The 25,002-nt window shown below is 45.1% G+C and overlaps 1 protein-coding gene across 4 annotated transcripts in view; it reads left to right on the forward strand.

Annotated features, from left to right (window-relative positions):
- Positions 1 to 25,002, forward strand: part of LOC140393714 (S-adenosylhomocysteine hydrolase-like protein 1) — a 121,522-nt gene that overhangs the window by 59,597 nt on the left and 36,923 nt on the right. For all 4 annotated transcript variants that reach the window (XM_072480028.1, XM_072480031.1, XM_072480029.1 and 1 more), the window contains exons 2-4: positions 9,438 to 9,549; positions 11,739 to 11,882; positions 17,509 to 17,609. In XM_072480028.1, the coding sequence (XP_072336129.1) occupies positions 9,438 to 9,549; positions 11,739 to 11,882; positions 17,509 to 17,609 (357 nt within the window). The remainder of the gene's footprint in view (positions 1 to 9,437; positions 9,550 to 11,738; positions 11,883 to 17,508; positions 17,610 to 25,002) is intronic.

A 25,002-nucleotide genomic window follows, 5' to 3' on the forward strand; every position in this document is an offset into this window, starting at 1 on the left:
AGATATTGACATAATCCCCCCCTCATTCCTGTGTAGGCATCATGTAGCGACATAAACCATAATCTTGCTAAAATCGCAGAAAGGGTATTTTGGGGAACATTTAAAACGGTGGGAAAAGACCATTAAAGATTTATGAACCAGGCTAGTTAGAGATCAGTATTAGATCTGAAGTCTGCTAAAATTCAGCCTCTAACTGAGTGCATAATCTCACTGAATTCTACATGTCAAATCCACTCTGGCTTCAAGTGTACTCGTGGCATGTACTGACAAGTATAATTGCTATGAAGATTTATGGTTGGATGTGGCCTGTAACGTCAGGGAGGAGAAAGTTTGTGAACACATACCAAGGATAAAAGTGTGACCATACTCTACTAAAATATAAAGAGTATCATTTAAAAAAAAAAAAAAAAAATTATTCCTGGGACATGGGTGTTGTCATTAGTTGCCCTGAACTGAGTGGCTTTTTCAGAGCCAGTTAATGAGTCAAACCGCATTGCTGTGAATCTGGAATCAAACCAGGTAAGGACAGCAGATTTCCTTCACTAAAGGACATTAGTGAACCAGATACGTTTTTGCAACAATCGGCAATGGTTTAATGGTCATCGTCGGACTTAGTTCCAGATTTTTAGCACACGGTAACACATGGGCAGCACGGTAGCACAGTAGTTAGCACAGTTGCTTCACAGCTCCAGAGTCCCAGATTCGATTCCCGGCTTGGGTCACTGTCTGTGTGGAATCTGCACGTTCTCTCCGTGTCTGCGTGGGTTTCCACCGGGTGCTCCGGTTTCTTCCCACAGTCCAAAGATGTGCAGGTTAGGTGGATTGGCTGTGCTAAATTGCCCTTGGTGTCCAAAAATAGGTTAAAGTGGGATTACGGGGATAGAGTGGAGGTGTGGGGATGGGGTGTGGGCTTCGGTAGGGTGCTCTTTCCAAGGGCCAGTGCAGACTTGATGGGCTGAATGGCCTCCTTCTGCACTGGAAATTCTATGATTCTATGAATTCAAGTTTTGCCACCTGCCATGGTGGGACTCGAATCTGCATCGCCGGATCACTAGTTTACTGACAATGCCACAACGGCACCGCCTCACCGTGAGCTGTTTCGTTAGGTAAATGGGACTATACAGATGGTAGTTAGAAACATAGAAACAGGAGTAGGTCGATCAGCTCATCAAGCCTGCTATGCCATTTAATACGATCATTGCTGATATATCCCATAACCCTTTACGTCATTGTCAATCAGAAATCTATTAATCTCTGCTTTAAACATACTCAATGACCGAGCTTCCACAGCCCTCTGGGGTAGAGAATTCCAAAGATTCATAACCCTCTGTGTAAAGAAATTTCTCCTCGTCTTGGTCCGAAGTGACATCCTCTTATATGAAATTGTGCCCCTGGTTTTAGACTCTCCAATCAAGGGAAACTCCTACCTGCATCTACCCTGTCTATTCCTTTAAGTATTTTGTAGGTTTCAATGAAATCACCTCTCACTCTTTGAAATTTTAGAGAATACAGACCCCGTTTCCCAATCCCTCTTCATAAGACCGTCTCGCCACCTCTGGATCAAGTCTGGTGAACCTTTGTTGCGCTCCCTCTATATCAACAATATCCTTTCTGAGGTAAGGGGACCAAAACTGCACACAATACTCCAGGTGCAGCCTAACCAAACTCCTATACAATTGAAGCAAGACCTCGCCACACCTGTACTCAAATCCTCTTGCGGTAAAGGTTAACATTCCATTGGCCTTCCTAATAACTTGCTGTTACCTGCATGCTAGCCTTCAGTGACTTATGGACAAGGGCACCCAGGTCCCTTTGTACATCCACACTTTCTAATTTCTTACCATTTAGGAAATATTCTGCACATCTGTTCCTTCTTTTCCCACATTATATTCCATCTGCTATGTTCTTTCCCACTTACTCGGTCTGTCCAAATTCCTCCTTTAGCTGCTTTACATTTTCCTCCCAGCACACATTCCATCTAGCTTTATTCGCAAACTTGGAAATATTACATTTGGTCCCCACATCAGACTCATTGATATATATAGTGAATAGCTGGGGCTCGAGTACTGATCCTCACGATACCCCACCAGCCCCAGCGTACCAACATGGGAATGGCCCGTTTATTCCGACTCATTTTTCTGCCCGTGAGCCAATCCTCAATCCATGACAACTTGTTGCCTCCAATCCCATGTGCTTTTATTTTGGTAATTAACCTCCCTGTGGGGGACTTCATCAAAAGCTTTCTGAAAGTCCAAATATACTATGCCCATCAACTGTCTCTGATCAATTTTGCGAGTAACATCTTCAAAAAAACTCCCAATAAATTCATTAAACGTGATTTTCGGTTCATGAGTTAATGCTGACTTTGCCCAATCAGATCATGATTATCCAAGTGCCTATTTATCACACCCTTTATAATAGACTCCAGCATTTCCCTATCACGAGTCAGGCTAATGGGCCTGTAACTCTGTTTTCTCTCTCCCTCCCTTCTTAAATTGTGGAGTGACTGTTGCTACCTTTAAATCTTCAAGAACCATTCCAGAATTTATAGAATCTTGGAAGTTGTTATTTAACTAATCGTGTATGAGCGAGCTTCCTGCAGGGTTCACGCGTTGGCGCTGCCGTGTGCAGGGCTCAGTGTCAATATGACAGCACCACTTGATGAACATAACGAGATTCAAATCTAAACAAAGTAGCTCCAATCATCATGCATACCTGGAATTGCTCAGTGACCTGAAAGTGTGATGCATCACTCATGCTAATTTAATCTTGGCTACACATTATAACCATAAGAAGGGTCATCTTTAGGGAAGACATGAATAAAGCTGGTTAAAAATTGTGAAAAATTATTGCAATACCCATTCAATTTTAAAGGTTAAATTGACCATAGTTTCCCTGTTGTCGTCGCTAAACAATTTTCTGATTTGTGTAACCTATGACGCCATGGTTAATGCAAGTTGTCCAATGCCTGCAACTGACAATTACCCTGGCTTGTTTTTCAGTTTCAGAATCACAAAACTGCTACGGCGCAAAAGGAGGCCTCTTGGCCCATCGTGTCTGCACCAGCTCCCAAACGAGCATACTCACTGGAAATGTTCTCTCGTCACGTTTACTTCTTGTGCAAAACACTTTAAATCTGTGCTCCCATGTTTTTGATCCTTTTATGAGCAGGAGCTGTTTGCACCTGTCTACTCTGTCCAGCCCCCTCATGATTTTGAACATCTCCATCCAGTCTCCTCTCAGCCGCCTTCTCTCCAAGGAGAACAATCCCAACCTCTCCAATCTATCCTCGTAACTGAAGTTTCTCATCCCTGGAACCATTCTTATAAACCTCTTCTGCACACTCCAATGCAGTTAGCAAAACCATACCTCAAGAAATCTTCTTTATACTGCTGTGTTCCCATGTTAATTTTCTTCTTTGTAGGCTGTTAACCAGACGCCCTGGAGCTCTGTACCGAGCTAACACCAGCACTGCTCTGTCCTGCCGTGGGTCCTCCTGAACAGCTCTCTCCAGATTCAGATGTGAGATCCTGGCCAGTAGGTACTCTGCCTATTTGTGTGCCTGGCCGTCTCTGACGTGTATGAAAACAATTCATCTTAACGGTTCTCCTATCTTGCTTGGCAGCAGCTAGAAAAAGGAAGAAACTCTCCTGCGTCAAAAGCACTTGCAGATGTCAAGAGTACGTGCGGGGTTTGTGATCTGCTCACTGCTGCCGCTTCTGGCTGGAAGATTGCACACAGCCTCATTTCCTCATTTTAAAGGCGACAGCGGCCGCCATTCTCAATAAAGATGCCAGTGGTGGTCGTTGGGTCCTTCTCCCTCGATTGGGACTACCATGACCGATCTCTCCGCCACCTTGCCGACACTCACCCGCGACCCAGACCAGCACTTCGAAAAACCCTGCTCTAAATGGCAAGCACTCGAGCAATTCATTGTGAAATAATGAATCCGCTTCGAAATTGATGAACGTCGTCCTCTCCTCGTGCGTGATTGATAGCGCTGCTTCATATTTTATTTCAATTTAAGTTGATTTGAAATGTGTTTTTAACTGCTGTAACGACCTTGTGTAAGCTTCTCGAGAAGTTGGGTAATATATTTAGCAGCCATTCAGTCATTAGGATTTTGCTGAGCTCCAGTGTTGGCCTGGACCAGATAATGAGCAGATTGACTATCATAATACATTTAATCATGTACATTTAATAGCTGATTTCCACAGTGGTCATGACCCTTTTCTGACCTCTGACATTGTATATAATTTTTGTTCCAACTACCTCTTAACTACATCACACTATTGTGCATTGTGCCTACCCTGATTTTGGATGTGTAATTGATGGATATACAATAAGTAGTTGATTATTGCAGGAATGTAGGCACGCTGGAATTTCTATTCCTGTAACACGAGATTGCTTGCCTTAATAGATAAGGGCACATGTCCAACTCCAGGGTATTTAGCACCACACAGATGCAAAAACTTGGTCCATGTGTCTAATACCTCGTGGGGGCCGGTTTAGCTCAGTTGGCTAGACAGCTGGTTCAGGATGCAGAGTGAGGCCAGCAGCGGGGGTTCAATTCCCGTACCAGCTGAGGTGGTTTATAAAGGCCTCGCCTTTCTCCTCGCCTGAGGTGTGGCGATCCTCAGGTCAGCGCTCCCTCTCAAAAGGGGAAAGCAGCCTATGACCATCTGGGACTATGGCGAATTGACCGTAGCATGATGTAGAAGCTGGATTTTTGAATACAACTTTTGAGAGGTTGTGGAGACCAGTCTTCCAGAACCCAAAGTAAAATGTTGGCTATTTTTCCATTGACCGGGATGCAAGTTCAGCGGTGCCTCCACTTGTTATAAGGAAGGGACCACACATTTTTCCTTCTGTTGATGATGGAAAATGTTAACCAAGGATCTCCAACTTGCTCTTGGACATGAGCGGCAGCGTTCTGCACGGAACAAAATCCGCATTTTGTTGATCACTGCTTTGGGAAAAGGAAAAAATGCAAATATCGAAAGAAATGTGCTGTTTGTTGTCTCGCCAAAGGTTTGTTGCACAAAATTAGTGGCGCTTGATTAGGATGGCAGAGGATAATGCAATGATGGAGATTCCATTGTGGTTATATCTTGAATTTTATGCGATTTTGTCTGACTTCATGATATGAATCTAAATCCACTGGGTGAAAACTCAGGACACTTAAAATGTTGGTAACCAAGGCGATATGACTCATTTGATGGATAGTAATTGATTTCAGGTTTGTTTCCTGTGCCCCCACATTTAGCACACTCTTTGTGCATGTGTAAATATCTTTTCTCTTTAAAGTTTTGCGTTTTTGACAATGCATTTCTTCTCTTGGTGTCCTGTAGTGCAGCTATTTGCAGACTTGGGTTCGGCCAATTGCAGGCTTGGATCAGACGCTTGCTTGAATGATGCAGGGTATGAGTGTATATGATTGTGCTGGGAAGAAAAGCATTAATCACAACGAGGCAGTAGTTATCATGATATCTTTTTGCATAATAGTTTTTTGTAAAGGCCTGGAGAGTGGCAAGGAGGCATTAGAACCAAGGTTCCTGGAGTATGGTTAGCATCCAAGTGCTGCGTTTCTGACCTCAAACCTATACATTGTGGGAAGGTGCCTGATCAAAGTCAGATGCTCTCCCATACTGAGGAGGAGAAAATCAGGGAAATGGCTTTCTGGGCTGTGCTTTTGTATCTGGCAGCAACTGTTGCTGCTTTTGGGAATAGATGAGTTGGGTGGTGACGTGAGCTGGGATCAGGTCTCCAGCTGAAAGTTTCAAGGCTGAAATAATAGCCTTTAGTTATCATAGAATTTACAGTGCAGAAGGAGGCCATTCAGCCCATCGAGTCTGCACCGGCTCTTTGAAAGAGCACCCTACCCAAGCCCACACCTCCACCCTATCCCCATAACCCAGTAACCCCACCCAACACTAAGGGAAATTTTGGACACTAAGGGCAATTTATCATGGCCAATCCACCTAACCTGCACATCTTTGGACTGTGGGAGGAAACCGGAGCACCCGGAGGAAACCCACGCACACACTGGGAGAACGTGCAGACTCCACACAGACAGTGACCCAAGCCGGGAATCGAACCTGGGACCCTGGAGCTGTGAAGCAATTGTGCTAACCACCATGCTACCAAACAATATCCTTGTTTGTTATGTGAGGGTGTCGAGATGAGGAGCAAAGATGTGGATAGATGGATTTCCAGTACACATCAGCAATAGTCTAAATCCGTGTTTTTCAAACTTTTTTTTCCCCGGGGACCTATTTTTCCAACTGGTGGACCTTTGGGACCCACGCCGGCTGACGTTTGGGTCTCACCTTATTCCAAATGCTTCATGCCTTAAGATACAAAGCCTTTAAGCTTGCCTTTTTGCCGTTTTAAATCGTCCTAAGTTTTCTTTGTACTATGGCCTTATTTGTCTCTAGCCCTTGATTACCCTGTCTACCCTGTTTGCACTTTACTTTTTTAAAATTACTGTCATTGTTTCTCTTAGCCTTGTCACTCTGCTGAGTTTCCAAACCCCTGCCATTCTGGTGGGATGGTGGAAATATTGAACTCCCTCCCACAAACAAGTGTTAAAGCTGGGGGTTACCAGGACATTTCCAAACTGAAACTGATAGCTTTTGCTTTGTAAGTGTTTGAAGGATTATAAAACAATGGCGAGAAGATGGAGTTAAAGTACAGACGCATCACGATCCTATTAAACGGCAGAGCAAACATGAGGAAGAATAGTTTACTTCTGTTTCCATATTCCAATCTTCCTAATCCTGGACTGGACAGGTTTTCAAATTCTTGCACAATCTGGACATGCTGCCTGTTGAAGTTAACTCTTCTGCCACCCTCTTCAGAAATCAAAACTAAACCTGGAGGGAACGGAAGCGAGGCGTCATCCTTTTTGTTGAGACCATTATTCTTTCTGTAATAACAATCTCTGGTCCTGAGCTAGAAGGCCACACACTACTCGGCTCCCAGTAAATGAGAAGAATAATTAAAATTTCCTGTCCAAGCTGCAATGTCAGCCGGTGCTCGGGGCGATAACCTCACTGCTCGTGTGTCTTCAGCACAGCACCATGGGATCACTTGCGACAGAGTGAGAGGGTGGACTTGTGCCTGGATTCAGACCCAAAACCCTGTCACAATGACTTTTCAATTAAAGCTGTTGGCTGCATTTAGAATTCCTGTTGACCACGAGGAAGGCTAGGGAGGTATTTACGAAACAAAATCCTTCAACTAAAACTTTTTACCTCAAATTCTGGGCCTGAGCAGGAGAGCAGCGTCATCCTATGACAGGAAACAAGAAGGACCCGGAAATCCGGCATTTAGATCGGACCCTTAACTCCGAGGCCCTTAACCCCCTGACCCCACCCGCAAGTCGTGGCCCTCACTTTGAAAAACCCTGGTCTAAATGAACAATGATCGGGTTGGAGGTGATGAATGGTGTATTTGTGTTCCTATGTTTCCTCCTGACCTCCCATCAGGGTGTCCAAAGATGAAACATTAAAGAAAATAACGTAGTTTAGATAATAAGCAGGGGCTAGTTCTAGTATCATTTAAAAGAAATGTGCAAAATACTGTCCTGCAGTTAAGTTATCCATTGTTGTGAAAAGTAATCACTGGCGCTATTACTGGTAACAGAATGAGTGATGTTTCCATCAGGATTGAAATCCAATCTGTAGATGACTCAGCCGTGCTATAGACTAGAGAACCTTTGATTTGATTGTTTGCATCTTGAGGATTTCCTTTAACATGCAAGGACATTTGTGTTATATAGGTGCTGTGATTGTTGAGCACTGGCTTTGTGGCTCAATATCCAATGCAAACAGACAAGAAAGATATCGAACTGTAAATAGAAAGCACCAGTGGGTGCCTTGGAGATTAGTGTAATTTAATTCATAGAATCTCTACAGTGCAGAAGGAGACCATTCGGCCCATCGAGTCTGCACCGGCCCTTGGAAAGACCACCCTACTTAAGCCCATGCCTCCACCCCAGCCCCATATCTTTTGGACACGAAGGGGCAATTTAGCACGGTCAGTCCACTTACCCTGCACATCTTTGTTTTGTGGGAGGAAACCAGAGCAGCTGGTGGAAACCCACGCAGACACGGCGAGAACGTGCAGACTCCGCACAGTCACCCGATGCCAGAATTGAACCCGGGTACCTGACGCTGTGAGGCAGCAGTGCTAACCAGTGTACCACCATACCGGCCCATCATGAATAATCTCATGGTACAGCATAAGAACTGAAATGGCAATTTCTACTGTGTTATTGTATTTGTTTTATGCTATAGTTGATCATACTCTAGTAACCTCCTTGTATTTTTCTGTGACGTACGACTAAAATAGACATCAAGCAATGCTGTTTTCTCTGCATATTTTTTGATGTTAGGATTTTAAATGAGACATATTCTGTGCTGAAACATTTTAAATTGGAAATTAGGAAGTCCTGTCTGATTTCTTTTTAATAAATTTAGAGTACCCAATTATTTTTTTTTCCAATTAAGGGGCAATTTAGCGTGGCCAATCCACCTAGCCTGCACATCTTTGGGTTGTGGGGGTGCAACCCACGCAGACATGGGTAGAATGTGTAAACTCCACACGGACAGCGACCCAGGACCGGGATTCGACCTCAGCGCCGCAGTACCAGTGCTAACCACTGTGCCACATGATGCCTAAGCCTCATATTTCTGATGTTGCCCCATGTTAATGGGGTTTTATTTATCGATTGCTATCAGGATTTTAGGTACACATGAAGCCACTCTATTGCTTTGGACATCCTTGCAATTGTGATCAAACTGGTCATTTCTGTAAACAGCAAGTAACACAAACTGGACTGGTCTGGGGCATAACAACCGTAACTTGCTTAAATTGTATGCAATAACTTCCAGGAAGGGTGTATGCCAAATAGCAACTTTTTATTTAAAAAGTGCAGTAAGTAACTATTTGATAATGTCCACTGAACCCATTCAGGTTGACCGTTGAAAACTTCAGGTTCAAAGGTGATAAATCCTCAGAAGAGTGAGATTTTTGCACATCGCACTTGCATACAGTGGGATTTACAATAAATGGAACTATAATATTTTTGGGGAAATCACTATATATCGGGGTTTGAAAAAAAAAAAAATGACTGCATTAAAACAGGAATGGCAAGCGAGTTGTCAATGAGTGGACATGACTGCTGTCCAGTTCCGCTGTACCTTGGTGCAGTGGAGGTTGTCAAAATTTCCATAATAATGAAACAATGTTGATTATTTGGGTGTGTGACAAACTGGCCTTTGGTATTCCCATGCAGTCTCACCGAGATTGCTACCTGAGGAAGGGTTGGGTGGGTTATCTCATTATCCGTACACGCTACTCCACTCACCAACTTGGGTAAACTTACGTGAATCAAGTTATTTACTGTTTATGTGGATGTTCTGTGTTTGCAGCAAATCCAATTTGCAGATGAGAAGCAGGAGTTTAGCAGATTCCCCACCAAGACTGGTCGAAGGTCTTTATCACGCTCCATTTCGCAGTCTTCCACAGACAGCTACAGCTCAGGTAGTGACTCAAGTCATACCTTTTATTTACCTTTCTTGAATAACTTGTTGATTTGTTTTCTCTTCCCCAGCTCCCTCTTCTTTCTCTCGCTCTCTCTTTCCCTGCCACCCCTCTCAACCTTTCTTTTTTTAAAATATAAATTTAGAGTACCCAATTATTTTTTCCAATTAAGGGGCTATTTAGTGTGGCCAATCCACCTAGCCTTCACACACATCTTTGGGTTGTGGGGGTGAAACCCACGCAAACATGGGGAGAATGTGCAAGCTCCACACGGACAGTGACCCAGAGCCGGGATCGAACCTGGGACCTCGGCGCCGTGAGGCAGCAATGCTAACCGCTGCGCCTCCGTGCTGCCCCTCTCAACCTTTCTGTTCATATCATAGTTGCGTAATAAATATTGTTCCAGGCAACACTTTTTAGGATATTGGGACAAAGTTAGAGTTTGTGTAAGGGTTGTGAGTAGTCTATGATTACTTAGATTATTTCAAAAGCCTGCTTCGTGTTCACTTGCGCAAGCTTTTCGAGGATTAAAAACCTATCTTGTGTCATTTCATTTTTTAAATAATGTTAAGTTTTAGTGTAAATACTGCATGCATACGTAATTTTGGAAATCGCTAACAAAAAAATAAAGGAAAAGGCCTTGGCGTTGAGACTTCAAATATGGTCAGAAAAGCCTTATTGGGTTTCATCACTCTTTGAGTATTAGGTCCGGGGCTGAATTGGGAGAGGTTAGACCAACCTGAGACAATATTAGAACCTGCCATTGTGTGTTGTATTCGACCTGTTGGATTACATATGAAATTTCAATTCCTAATTTAAATTTTTGCTCACGCCATGCCAGGCTATAGTTAAGTATCAGACTCTGCTGAATTCAGCATTTCAAAGCAAACGTGTCGGTGGCATTCCTCAGCTTGCCCTGTGCGTTTTGGTGACACTGTTCTCTTGTCGTGGGCTCCTCCACTGAGGAGGCAATCTGCTGACTGTAAATGAGCAGGGTAAACAACAATCACTACACTGGAAGAATGAGTTAGTTACTTGTCTGTTTTGAGTCACACTATTGTGAAAGGGAATATGTTATTGGTGTTTGCCACTCCCATGTGCTGTGTCCAATATATGCACTGAAATAGTTATCTTTTTCCACTTTCTCCTACTCACCACCTGCTAAACGCGGCAAAATAAAAACAAGCATTCTGATCTAGTTTCATTTTGTCATTTCTTTTGTTCTTTTTTCTTACTCTCTCTTTTTCACTTTTTTCTCTTTTCTGTTGTCTCTCTCCCTTGCGCCTGTTTTCTCTCCATAGAACATAGAACGATACAGCGCAGTACAGGCCCTTCGGCCCACGATGTTGCACCGAAACAAAAGCCATCTAACCTACACTATGCCATTATCATCCATAGAACATTGAGCTGGATGCCACAACACTATTTAATGTCTCCTTTATAAATTGTCACGTTATTGTCATAATATACTGTGCGGATGCTGAGTATATTCTGTGTCTGTCCTTGAGTTAGATATTTCAATAAAAGCTCAGTCCATCTCCCTCGGTGTCACGTAATATTCCCTGGCCAGGTTTCTCCCTGATGACAAGGTCAAAATTGATAACCCCTTTGGGAAATACTAGGCACGTACTTTCCTACTTTTGTCCAACTCTGTCTTGTTATGGGACGAGCTACTTGCCAGCAGGAATTTCTTTCCAAGTAATTTTCTCACGAGAACAATGAGAGATTATTGATTTCACATAATCCTCCTAGTTTGTGTCGCTGTGTCTGTTGCACGCCTCCAGCAGGGAGGATAGGATGCCACAGTATTTAATTAATAGGTGTAATGATTTGTTTTGTGAGGTGAGTATACATATTTCCTTTCTGTATCCTTTCCCATCTCCACAAAAATGGCAAGGGTTTAACCTAGCTGAATTCTTTGCACGGCTTGGGCTAGTCAGAATATTAATAAAGGTTCTGCTTCGCGGGCAGTTTTCCATAATATGAGTAAAGTCTCTAATCTACAATATTTATCTGTGAGATGCTGCACTGCAATATTCTATGATGCATCTGTTAATCAATGATGGTCTCTATTTCCTGTTTGTATTGATTTTTGTATTTACAAATGCTGTTGATCCATTTGCATTCTCGTTTGTTGCATGAGTCCCCAACTGACGCTATCATTTGTGCATTGCCTTTTCTCCCTTCAGCTGCATCCTATACAGACAGCTCTGATGATGAAACATCTCCAAGAGACAAGCAGCAAACCAACTCAAAGAACAGTAGTGACTTCTGTGTAAAGAATATCAAGCAGGCGGAGTTTGGACGCAGGGAGATTGAAATTGCTGAGCAAGGTACGGTGGGGCAGAGGTTATAATTGGTGCAGCAGTACCTTATCGTTTTAGAAACCTTGGGCGTCATTCTCTGACCCCCCGCCGGGCTGGAGAATCGCCGGGGGCTGCCGTGAATCCCGCCCCCGCTGGTTGCCGAAGTCTCCGGTACCGGATATTCGGCGGGGGCGGGAATCGGGCCGCGCCGGTTGGCGGGCCCCCCTGCTCGATTCTCCGGCCCGGATGGGCTGAAGTCCCGCCGATAAATTGCCTGTCCCGCTGGCGTGGATTAAACCACCTTTTGAACGGCAGGACAAGGCGGCGCGGGCGGGCTCCGGGGTCCTGGGGGGGGGGCGCGGGGCGATCTGGTCCTGGGGGGTGCTCCCACGGTGGCCTGGCCCGCGATCAGGGCCCACCAATCCGCGGACGGGCCTGTGCCGTGGGGGCACACTTTCCCTTCCGCCTCCGCCACGGTCTCCACCATGGCGGAGGCGGAAGAGACTCTCTCCACTGCGCATGCGTGGGAAACTGTCAGCGGCCGCTGACGCTCCCGCGCATGCGCTGCCCGGGGATGTCATTTCCGCGCCAGCTGGCGGGGCAACAAAGGCCGTTTCCGCCAGCTGGTGGGGCGGAAATTCCTCCGGCGTCGGCCTAGCCCCTCAATGTTTGGGCTCGGCCCCCAAAGATGCGGAGCATTTCGCACCTTTGGGGTGGCGCGATGCCCGTCTGATTGGCACCGTTTTGGGCGCCAGTCGGCGGACATCGCACCGTTTCGGGAGAATTTCGCCCCTTATCTTGGAATTTAAAATGTAAACCGATTATCGAGGTTTCTTGAAGTCCTTTGGTAGTAAGTCGTCGGATATGTTTGGGTGAAATATGAAAGTGTTATACAGGATCAGAAGACCTGTATTGTGTTTTCTCTCTCTCACTGTGTCCCTTGCTCTTTCAAAAGCCCTGATACCATTGTGAGATACAAAACATTATTGCTATTAAGTAATAATAGCTGATGGGCTGATCCTAACCTGGTAAATTCCCTCTGATCTTGCACTTTGCCTGATGTTCTCGATGTCTTGTTGCAGTAAAAGCAAAATGAGCAATGAGCATTTCTTTTAGCAACACAGCGATGTCTTGTTACTGATCCGTATCAATTTGAATGGTTGCTGCTCAGGGCTCCAATGAAATCAGGTGATGTACTGAACAAGGTGACTGGCTGGCACCCTATAACATGCCCATCTCATGACAGCGGCTCCAATGGCCTTTTTGGCTGTCAATGCCAATGTTCACAATTACTTGTAATAGGACAACTGTTGCATTTGACTCCTCTAGAGTGTCCTACGTTACAGCACTTCCAGTGAAGTCAGGGGTGATGTAGGCAATGAGAAATAATACAAAAGAGATAATAGTTCAGTGCTCGCATTTACAGATGTTCTCTCATGACACAATTTCCACAGATGTATAGAGTACCGTCATTAGTACTAATTAATCTAAGGTTGTGAAGAAAATGTGCTAAATTTAATTCTCTTTTTAGATTATTTTTCTGCTGGAATTAATTGATGTTTAGAAATAATTGTGAACTTGCTAAAAGCATTAATGCTTAAAGAGGCATCTAATCTTGGGCATAATTTTAATTATACTTTATTCCATCGTTGCTTCAGCCATGCTGACCTCGGTTAGAAAAGCAGAGGCTTTTGGAAATCTCCCACAAATCGGTATTTTAAACGGGACCCGAGAAAGGGACAGCTGTGGTGTTTCCATCAGAGTGGCTGTCAATCTTCGCTTAACATGGAAAAGTAATTGGCCACTAACCTGTGGACTATTTTTAACACTAAATTTCTTGGATATTTTCATTTACTAATGGAGGTAGATAAACTAAATTAGGAACTAACTTAATGCTTGGACATGTTTGAATGCGCCCCCCCCCCAAAAAAAAATAAATGCTAGTCCTAAGAAAACTGGTGCTGAAGCTGCAGACTCAGGTACTGTTTGTACAATGACACGATGGCCTACTACATCCAAGCAGTGTTTCTTATCAAAAGACATCAATACACTTGCAAGTCTCTGCGTGACTTCGGAGGGCTTAATCATTTCAAGTTTCAAAATTGTGTTCATTTCCCGCAGGATCTCACAGGTGCTTTGTGTTTTGGTTTTAGAATTCTGTTTAACTTTTCATTGCTTCGTTTTACTGAGCAGCTATCTAATTATGGGAAAGAATTACTGCAAGTTGCTTACTGTTGTCTTGTCTTTTGAATTACAAGTTGCGGGGTCAACCCCTACTGCAATACTCGTGCATAATCTCGGATGATACTTCAGTGCAACATCTTCAGAGCTGTTGGGGCTATTTTAGTGAAAGGGTGTAAATGGGTGCAGCGCTAATAAAACCAGCTTGTTCTAAAGTCTAGTTTTGCATGGAATGTTGCTGAGTAGCATAATTTAGCTTCCCAGACAGGGCTAATGTAGATAACTTCCACGTTTTGTACTCTGTGCTGATTAGGCACAATATTTGTGCAGCGTTGTGTATCACCCACTTCCAATGGAAGTATGAATGGAGTGAGACGGCTGACACGCAGTGACACATTTCTGGATGGGCCTGGGACTGCGGGAGACTGCACAAGTTCCTGGATGTGGCTTTGGAGCTCCTTGTAGAGGAGGAGAGTTGTCCTGAACAGAGGATGGGGGTGGATGAATCCACCCTGTTTTCCTTTCTCCCTCTCCTGCAGCAATTGCCGTACCTCATTCCCTTCTACCACTCCCGAACGAGAAGCATGTCCTTTTTCCCCGTAACTCATATATGAGGTGCCCAGTAAGGAGGAGTAACACAGCATTCAATCTTTTCAGGTGAAGTCTTCAGAGAATTTACAAACATAATAAATAGAAGCAGAAGTAGACCTATTTCCCCTAAAGTCTGCTCCACCATTCAGTAAGATTATGGCTGATCTGTGTGTTTCGAATTCCACCTACCTAACCCCGATTACATTTGATTCCCTTGCCTAAGAATCTATCTACTTGCACCTTAAAAATATTCCATGCCCCTGCCTCCACCACCTTCTGAGGCAGTGTTCCAAAGTCGCACAACCCTCCGACAACAACATTCTCATCTCTGTCCCAAAAGGGTGGCCCATAATGTCCGGAATAAACATTGATAAGAGTATCGGTAAAGTATTGATAAAGTACCCCAGAAAATCTCCCAATGTGTTTCAAAGTCCTCTTCAAGTTACGGCTGCAAGTGAATGGTGGAAGGAGATCTACCTTTAAGTAGCACTCCCAATTGTCTGCCATGACTAGTTGGCTCACAAGCAGCCGTTTTTTGTCAGGAGTGGCGATAAGTTCAAGTGTTGGCCACTAAAAGGCTGTTCAGAGTCCTGAATGAGCACCAGTGGTTAGTTAAAGTGACAGTCAGCCCCTTAATGATCCTCTGGTAACAGGATGATGTATTGTGCTAAATGAAGACAAACTGCTATTTCAGCTTGAGTTTACCTTGGCTATCCAGGTGGTACCTTAATGCTAAAGCATCTGGGAGGAATTATCCCACTGCCTTTTGGATAAGTATTTGACATCAGGGGCGAAATTCTCCGGTATCGGCGCGATGTCCGCCGACTGGCGCCCAAAACGGCGCAAATCAGTCTGGCATCGCGCCGCCCCAAAGGTGCGGAATGCTCCGCATCTTTGGGGGCCGAGCCCCAACCTTAAGGGGCAAGGCCGGCGCCGGACGAATTTCCGCACCGCCAGCTGGCGGAAAAGGCCTTTGGTGCCCCGCCAGCTGGCTCGGAAATGACATCTCCGGGCGGCGCATGCGCGGGAGGGTTAGCGGCCGCTGACAGTTTCCCGCGCAGGCGCAGTGGAGAGAGTCTCTTCTGCCTCCGCCATGGTGGAGACCGTGGCGAAGGTGGAAGGGAAAGAGTGCCCCCACGGCACAGGCCCGCCCGCGGATCGGTGGGCCCCGATCGCGGGCCAGGCCACCGTGGGGGCACCCCCCGGGGCCAGATCGCCCCGCGCCCCCCCCCCCCCAGGACCCGGGAGCCCGCCCACGCTGCCTCGTCCCGCCGGTAAGGTAGGTGGTTTAATCTACGCCGGCGGGACAGGCATTTTAGTGGCGGGACTTCGGCCCATCCGGGCCGGAGAATCGCGGGTGGTGGCCCACCAACCGGCGCGTCGTGATTCCCGCCCCCGCCGAATATCCGTTGGTGGAGAATTCGACAACCGGCGGGGGCGGGATTCACGCCAGCCCCCGGCGATTCTCCGACCCGGCGGGTGGTCGGAGAATCTTGCCCCAAGTTCTTTTTGGTTGTTCAGTTGGGCATGAAATATTCCATGACACCATTTGAAGAAAATGTGGTGGTTCTGGTGTCTTGGATATGTATGCAACAACACTACCAAGGTAGCGTTTACCTCACTGCATTAAGTGAGAACTTGCTGAATTATTTGTCTGCTCTGTTTTTCTATGTATCTACAGACACTGCACTTCAAAAGTCTTTATAATTAGTTGTGAAGAACATTGGGGGGACCCCTACAATATAAAAAGACACTGGTGGGATTTCCCGGCAGTTCCCACTGCTGGGATCTTCCAGTCTCACCGCAGGAGACCCCCCACCGCAGGTCCCCAGCGGCGGACGGTGCGAGCAACGGGGAGCCCACTTAAATACTCAATCATCCGATCTTAAATCAGAGAAGTGGGAACCCTCAACTTGCAATAGCTGATAGTTGGGGAGGCAGTGGTGTAGTGGTATTGTCGCTGGGCTAGCAATCCAGAGACCCAGGGTAATGCTGTGGGGACCCGGGTTCAGATCCCACGACAGTAGATGGTGAAATTAGAATTCAAAAATACTTGGAATTATCAGAGAATCATCAAATTTACGGTGCAGAAGGAGGCCATTCGGACCTTGGAAGGGGCACCCTACCTAAGCCCACACCTCGACCCTATCCGCATAACCTCACCTAACCTTTTGGACACTAAGGGCAATTTTGCATGGCCAATCCAACTAACGTGAACATCTTTGGACTGTGGGAGGAAACCCGGAGCACCCGGAGGAAACCGGAGCACCCGGAGGAATGTCACACTGACACGGGGAGAACGTGCAGACTCCGCACAGACAGTGACCCAAGCCGGGAATCGAACCCGGGACCCTGGAGCTGTGAAGCAACTGTGCTAACCACTGTGTTACTGTGCTGTCATTGTTGTTTAAAAACTCACCAGGTTTAGGAATGTAGGGAAGGAAACCTGCCATCCTTACCTGACCTGGCCTACATGTGACTTCCGAGTAACAGTAATGTTATTGACTCGTAATTGCCCTCCGGGTTGGGCAATAATTGCTGGCCCAGCCACTGACGCTCACATCCCATGAACAAACTCTTAAACAAAATGACGAGTCATGAGACATTATTTTCCTTTTTCCACACTCCAGAAAAAAACTCTCCCATTTTGGTTGTCCTGCATCCGATCACTTCTTCCAGGTTTTGTTGCTCTCCTGGATTCTTGGCTGAAAAATGATCCTGGATCCCATTTTTTTAACATTGCCCTCATGCACCAATGAATTGGGCCATGGTGATTAGATTTGATCAGATAAACTATGTGCTTAGCAAATGATCTCCTTTGACCTGAAATGATTGATTCGTTGATAATCTGTTGTTCTACCTTGTTACTTATTCCCTCTAGAAATGTCAGCTCTGGTTGCTCTTCGGAAACGAGCACAGGGTGAAAAACCACTAGCTGGAGCTAAAGTTGTGGGCTGCACTCACATCACAGCCCAAACTGCGGTAAGCAACTGGTACAGGAAGTTTGGGTAGGTGAATTAAAATGGTCAGTTTACAAACTGTTATGGGCCAGGGTTTGGAGAACCCCAAAGTGAATCTTGGAGTTCACCTGACCCACAACTTTTAATAGATTGTGGTATGGGGAGCACACGGCCCACTCTACAGGTGTGGTACAGCAGAAATGGAAAAGTATTTTTTAAAGCAAAACAATGTTTATTCTATGAACTCAAGTTAACCTTTTTAAAACATACAGTGAACATCTTAGCAACCATTAATTCAAATACAACCCCCAAAGAATACAACACTAAGTAATCCTTAATAACTTCCCAAACAACATCCAGAAGACAAAAGAAACATCTTTTAACAGAAGCACATCAGGTTTACATTCACTACTGAAAACATTTATAATTCCGAATTCACCAAATGATCAAGAGATAGTCTTTTCATGGCAGAGAGATCAACAATACACCTGCTTTGTCTGGCTTCAGCTCCAACACTGAAAACAAAACTAAAACACACCCTGCAGCAAACAGCCTAAAATGAAGTAAAAAGCTGACAGACAGCCCAGCTCCACCCACTCGCTGACATCACTGCAGTAATAAACACCCATTTCTTAAAGGTACTCTCACTACAGATATTTATATACACATCTAGATCTGGTCCAGTGTAATGAGGCAGGATTGATTAATGATCTCATAGTTTGGGATCCTCTTGGAAGGAGCGACCACAATATGGTGGAATTTAAAATACAGTTGGAGGATGACAAGGTAAAATCTAACACTCGTGTTTTGTGCTTAAACAAAGGCGATTACAATGGGATGAGAGAAGAACTAGCTAAGGTAGACTGGGAGCAAAGACTTCATGGTGAAGCAGTTGAGGAACAGTGGAGAACCTTCCGAGCGATCCTTCAGTGTTCAGGAAAGGTTCATACCATAAAAAAGAAAGACGGTAGAAAGGGGAAAAATCGACCGTGGATACCTAAGGAGGTGAGGGAGAGTATCAAATTGAAGGAAAAAACTTACAAAGTGGCAAAAATTAGTGGGAGACTAGAGGACTGGGAAGTCTTTAGAGGACAGCAGAAAGCTACTAAAAAAGCTATAAAGAAGAGTAAGGTAGACTATGAAAGTAAACTTGCTCAGAACATAAAAGCAGATAGTAAAAGCTTCTACAAATATATAAGACAAAAAAGAGTGGCTAAGGTAAATATTGGTCCTTTGGAAGATGAGAAGGGAGATTTAATAATAGGAGACGGGGAAATGGCTGAGGAGCTGAACAGGTTTTTTGGGTCAGTCTTCACAGTGGAAGACACAAATAACATGCCAGTGACTGATGGAAATAAAGATATGATAGGTGAGGACCTTGAGATGATTGTAATCACTAAGGAGGCAGTATTGGGCAAGCTAATGGGCCTAAAGGTAGACAAGTCTCCTGGCCCTGATGGGATGCATCCCAGAATGTTAAAAGAGATGGCTAGGGAAATTGTAAACGCACTAGTGATAATTTATCAAAATTCACTAGACTCTGGGGTGGTCCCAGAGGATTGGAAAGTAGCAAACGTGACACCACTGTTTAAAAAAGGAGGTCGGCAGAAAGCGGGTAATTATAGGCCGGTAAGCTTAACTTCGGTTGTAGGGAAAATGCTGGAATCTATCATTAAGAAGGAAATAGCGGGGCATCTGGAGGGAAATTGTCCCATTGGGCAGACGCAGCATGGGTTCACAAAGGGTAGGTCGTGTCTGACTAATTTGGTAGAATTTTTTGAGGACGTTACCAGTGCAGTAGATAACGGGGAGCCAATAGATGTGGTATATCTGGATTTCCAGAAAGCTTTTGACAAGGTGCCACACACAAGGTTGCTGCACAAACTAAAGATGCATGGCATTGAGGGTAAAGTGGTAGCATGGGTTGAGGATTGGTTAACTAACAGAAAGCAGAGAGTGGGGATAAATGGGTGTTTCTCTGGTTGGCAACTTGTAACTAGTGGGGTCTCTCAAGGATCAGTGTTGGGCCCGCAGTTGTTCACAATTTACATAGATGATTTGAAGTTGGGGACCAAGTGCAATGTGGCAAAGTTTGCAGACGACACGAAGATGAGTGGTAAAGCAAAAAGTGCAGAGGATACCGGAAGTCTGCAGAAGGATTTGGATAGGTTAGGTGAATGGGCTAGGGCCTGGCAGATGGAATTCAATGTTGCCAAGTGTGAGGCTATCCATTTTGGGAGGAATAACAGCAGAATGGATTATTATTTAAACGGTAAGATGTTAAAACATGCTGCTGTGCCGAGGGACCTGGGTGTGCTGGTGCACGAGTTGCAAAAAGTTGGTGTGCAGGTGCAACAGGTGATTAAGAAGGCTAATCGAGTTTTGTCTTTCATTGCTAGAGGGATGGAGTTCAAGACTAGGGAGGTTATGCTGCAATTGTATAAGGTGTTGGTGAGGCCACATCTGGAGTATTGTGTTCAGTTTTGGTCTCCTTACCTGAGAAAGGACATATTGGCACTGGAGGGAGTGCAGAGGAGATTCACTAGGTTGATCCCAGAGTTGAGGGGATTAGATTATGACGAGAGGTTGAGTAGACTAGGACTGTACTCATTGGAGTTTAGAAGGATGCGGGGGGATCTTCTTGAAACATATAAAATTATGAAGGGAATAGATAGGATAGATGCGGGTAGGTTGTTTCCACTGGTCGGGGAAAGCAGAACTAGGGGGCATAGCCTCAAAATAAGGGGAAGTAGATTTAGGACCGAGTTTAGGAGGAACTTCTTCACCCAAAGGGTTGTGAATCTCTGGAATTCCTTGCCCAGTGAAACAGTTGAGGCTCCTTCTTTAAACTTTTTAAAGAAAAAGATAGATACCTTTCTAAAGGATAACGGGATTCGGGGATATGGTGTACGGGCCGGAGAGTGGAGCTGAGTCCACAAAGATCAGCCATGATCTCATTGAATGGCGGAGCAGGCTCGAGGGGCCAGATGGCCTACTCCTGTTCCTAGTTCTTATGTTCTTATGTTCACCCATTTATGAACACCCATTACTTAAAGGTACTCTCACATGACAAAACTGACAACTTTATTTTGTTTCTAGGCTTCTTGCGGTGTTTGGTACAGAAAGCCTTTGTTGAGTGCAATATAAAAGCATACAGATTTGGGGATCATCATTGACAGAAAGTGGAATGGCCCAGCTGCATAATTGCAATGGCCAGTTGGGAAGGTCAGAGGCCGTGCAATCCGTGGTGATTGAATCAGTACTTGGCTCTCTAAAGCCTCTCAAACCACCTGCAAAAGCACAAGTTGTGAATTCTCTGGATGGGTGAAGCTTGAATAAGACTCAAGAAGCTCAACACTATTCAGGGCAAAGCAGGTCTACTTTATTAGCACCTTAGCCACTGACTTAAACATCCATTCTCTCCTGCATCTGCATTCCATGACTCTAATGTGGACTAAAAGACATTGTGGAAGCACCTTCACCGCTTAACTTGTGTCGGCTAAAAGCCCACCACCATTTCGAAATTAACTAGGGTGGGCAATACTGGCTTTGCCATCCAGAAGGTTCCAGTTCATGATTGGTTTTGCTTTTGTTGACATCAGTGTTGAGTGGTTAGTTTAGTGACTAGCATTCTATTCCTAACTAGTAAGCAGTTATACATTAACCTATGTTGAAAAATGGAATGGTTGAACATTAAATGTCCGACCCTGTCTTCAACCAAATAGACTGCCAGTAGTCAGCTTCTGGGTTCACGCGCATAGAATAGTAATCTGAGCAAGGCAACCAAGAGAATTGTACTGCTGGAGTGGTTAATATATTTATTTAATGTGCAAGGTGGAGTAAGATAAGGAAATACCTATTCCAGGATTTTTAACTCTCTACCTCGTGCATCTTCAATATCTGTTGCAGTTATGTGAGTCCAGCAGAGGAGTTTTCACTAGTGGGAGAGTCTTCAAGAAGGAAACATAGCGACAAGATAAAGGGCCAGTCATTTAAAACTATAATGCGCAGAACGTCTTCTCTCAAATTTTGCATCTCTGGAACACTCTGTAACAAGGGGTGGTGGGAACTGGATCATAAGAAGTATTTGAAGTTAGGGTGGCGCAGTGGCGAGCACTGCTACCTCATGGCGCTGAGGACCCGGGTTCGATCCCAGCCCTGGGTCACTGCCCATGTGGAGTTTGCACATTCATAGAACATAGAACATTACAGCGCAGTACAGGCCCTTCGGCCCTCGATGTTGCGCCGACCTGTGAAACCACTCTAAAGCCCATCTACACTATTCCCTTATCGTCCATATGTCTATCCAATGACTATTTGAATGCCCTGAGTGTTGGTGAGTCCACTACTGTTGCAGGCAGGGCATTCCACGCACTTACTACTCTCTGAGTAAAGAACCTCTGACATCTGTCCTATATCTATCTCCCCTCAATTTAAAGCTATGTCCCCTCGTGCTAGACATCACCATCCAAGGAAAATGTCTCTCACTGTCCATCTTATCTAATCCTCTGATCATCTTGTATGCCTCAATTAAGTCACCTCTTAACCTCTCTAGCGAAAACAGCCTCAAGTCCCTCAGCCTTCCCTCATAAGATCTTCCCTCCATACCAGGCAACATTCTGGTAAATCTCCTCTGCAGCCTTTCCAATGCTTCCACATCCTTCCTATAATGCGGCGACCAGAATTGCACGCAATACTCCAAATGTGGCCGCACCAGAGTTTTGTACAGCTGCAACATAACCTCATGGCTCTGAAACTCAATCCCTCTACCAATAAAAGCTAACACACCGTACGCCTTCTTAACAACCCTCTCAACCTGGGTGGGAACTTTCAGGAATCTATGTACATGGACACCGATATCTCTCTGCTCATCCACACTACCAAGAATCTTACCATTAGCCCAGTACTCTGTCTTCCTGTTATTCCTTCCAAAATGAATCACCTCACACTTTTCTGCATTAAACTCCATTTGCCACCTCTCAGCCCAGCGCTGCAGCTTATCTATGTCCCTCTGTAACTTGTAACATCCTTCCGCACTGTCCACAACTCTACCGACTTTAGTGTCATCTGCAAATTTACTCACCCATCCTTCTACGCCCTCCTCCAGGTCATTTATAAAAATGACAAACAGCAGTGGCCCCAAAACAGATCCTTGTGGTACACCACTAGTAACTGGACTCCAGTCTGAACATTTCCCATCAACCACCACCCTTTGTCTTCTTCCAGCTAGCCAATTTCTGATCCAAACTGCTAAATCACCCTGAATCCCATGCCTCCGTATTTTCTGCAGTAGCCTACCGTGGGGGACCTTATCAAACGCTTTACTGAAATCCATACACACCACATCAACTGCTTTACCCTCATCCACCTGTTTGGTCACCTTCTCAAAGAACTCAATAAGGTTTGTGAGGCATGACCTACCCTTCACAAAACCATGTTGACTATCTCTAATCAAATTATTCCTTTCTAGATGATTATACATCCTATCTCTTATAAACCTTTCCAAGACTTTGCCCACAGCAGAAGTAAGGTTCACTGGTCTATAGTTACCGGGGTTGTCTCTACTCCCCTTCTTGAACAAGGGGACATCATTTGCTATCCTCTAGTCTTCTGGCACTATTCCTGTAGACAAAGATGACTTAAAGATCAAAGCCAAAGGCTCAGAAATCTCCTGCCTAGCTTCCCAGAGAATCCTAGGATAAATCCCATCTGGCCCAGGGGACTTGTCTATTTTCACACTTTCCAGAATTGCTAACACCTCCTCCTTGTGAACCTCAAGCCCTTCTAGTCTAGTAGCCTGAATCTCAGTGTTCTCCTCGACAACATTGTCTTTTTCCTGTGTGAATACTGATAAAATATTCATTTAGCACCTCTCCTATCTCCTCGGACTCCACGCACAATTTCCCACTACTGTCCTTGACTGGCCCTACTCTTACCCTAGTCATTCTTTTATTCCTAACATTTCTATAGAAAGCTTTAGGGTTATCCTTGATCCTACCTGCCAAAGACTTCTCATGTCCCCTGCTGGCTCTTCTAAGCTCTCTCTTTAGGTCCTTCTTAGCTAACTTGTAACTCTCGAGCGCCCTAACTGAACATTCATGTCTCATCTTTACATAAGCCTCCTTCTTCCTCTTGACAAGTGTTTCGACTGTTTTAGTATACCACGGTTCCCTCGCTCGACCACTTCCTCCCTGCCTGAGAGGTACATACTTATCAAGGACACGCAGTAGTTGTTCCTTGAACAAGCTCCACATTTCCATTGTGCCCAGCCCCTGCAGTTTTCCTCTCCATCCGATACATCCTAAGTCTTGCCTCATCACATCATAATTGCCTTTGCCCCAGATATAACTCTTGCCCTGCGGTATATACCTATCCCTTTCCATCACTAAAGTAAACGTAATCGAATTGTGGTCACTATCACCAAAGTGCTCACCTACCTCCAAATCTAACACCTGTCCTGGTTCATTACCCAGTACCAAATCCAATATGGCCTCGCCTCTCGTGGCGTATCTACATACTGTGTCAGGAAACCCTCCTGCACACATTGGACAAAAACGGACCCATCTCAAGAACTCGAACTATAGCGTTTCTAGTCAATATTTGGAAAGTTAAAGTCCCCCATAACAACTACCCTGTTGCTTTCGCTCCTATCCAGAATCATCTTTGCAAACCTTTCCTCTACATCTCTGGAACTTTTCGGAGGCCTATAGAAAACCTCTCCTTTCCTGTTTCTAACCTCAGCCCATACTACCTCAGTAGACGAGTCCTCATCAAACGTCCTTTCTGCCACCGTAATACTGTCCTTGACTAACAATGCCACCCCTCCCCCTCTTTTACCACCTTCCCTGAGCTTACTGAAATATCTAAACCCCGGCACCTGCAACAACCATTCCTGTCCCTGCTCTATCCATGTCTTCAAAATGGCCACAACATCGAAGTCCCAGGTACCAACCCATGCCGCAAGTTCACCCACCTTATTCCGGATGCTCCTGGCATTGAAGTAGACACACTTTAAACCACCTTCCTGCCTGCCGGTACACTTCTGCAACTTTGAAACCTTACTCATGACCTCACTACTCTCAACCTCCTGTATACTGGAGCTACAATTCAGGTTCCAAATCCCCTGCTGAACTAGTTTAAACCCTCCCGAAGAGCACTAGCACATTTCCCCCTCCGGATATTGGTACCCTCTGGTCCAGGTGTAGACCATCCCGTTTGTAGAGGTCCCACCGACCCCAGAATGAGCCCCAATTATCCAGGTATCTGAAATCCTCCCTCCTGCACCATCCCTGTAGCCATGTGTTCAACTGCTCTCTCTCCCTATTCCTCGTCTCGCTTGCACGTGGCACGGGTAACAACCCAGAGATATCTGTGGAACTCTTTGCCGCAGAAGGCTGTGGAGGCCAAGTCACTGA

The sequence above is a fragment of the Scyliorhinus torazame genome, chromosome 17 (genome assembly GCF_047496885.1).
Source record: "Scyliorhinus torazame isolate Kashiwa2021f chromosome 17, sScyTor2.1, whole genome shotgun sequence".
Classification (NCBI taxonomy): Eukaryota; Metazoa; Chordata; class Chondrichthyes; order Carcharhiniformes; family Scyliorhinidae; genus Scyliorhinus; species Scyliorhinus torazame.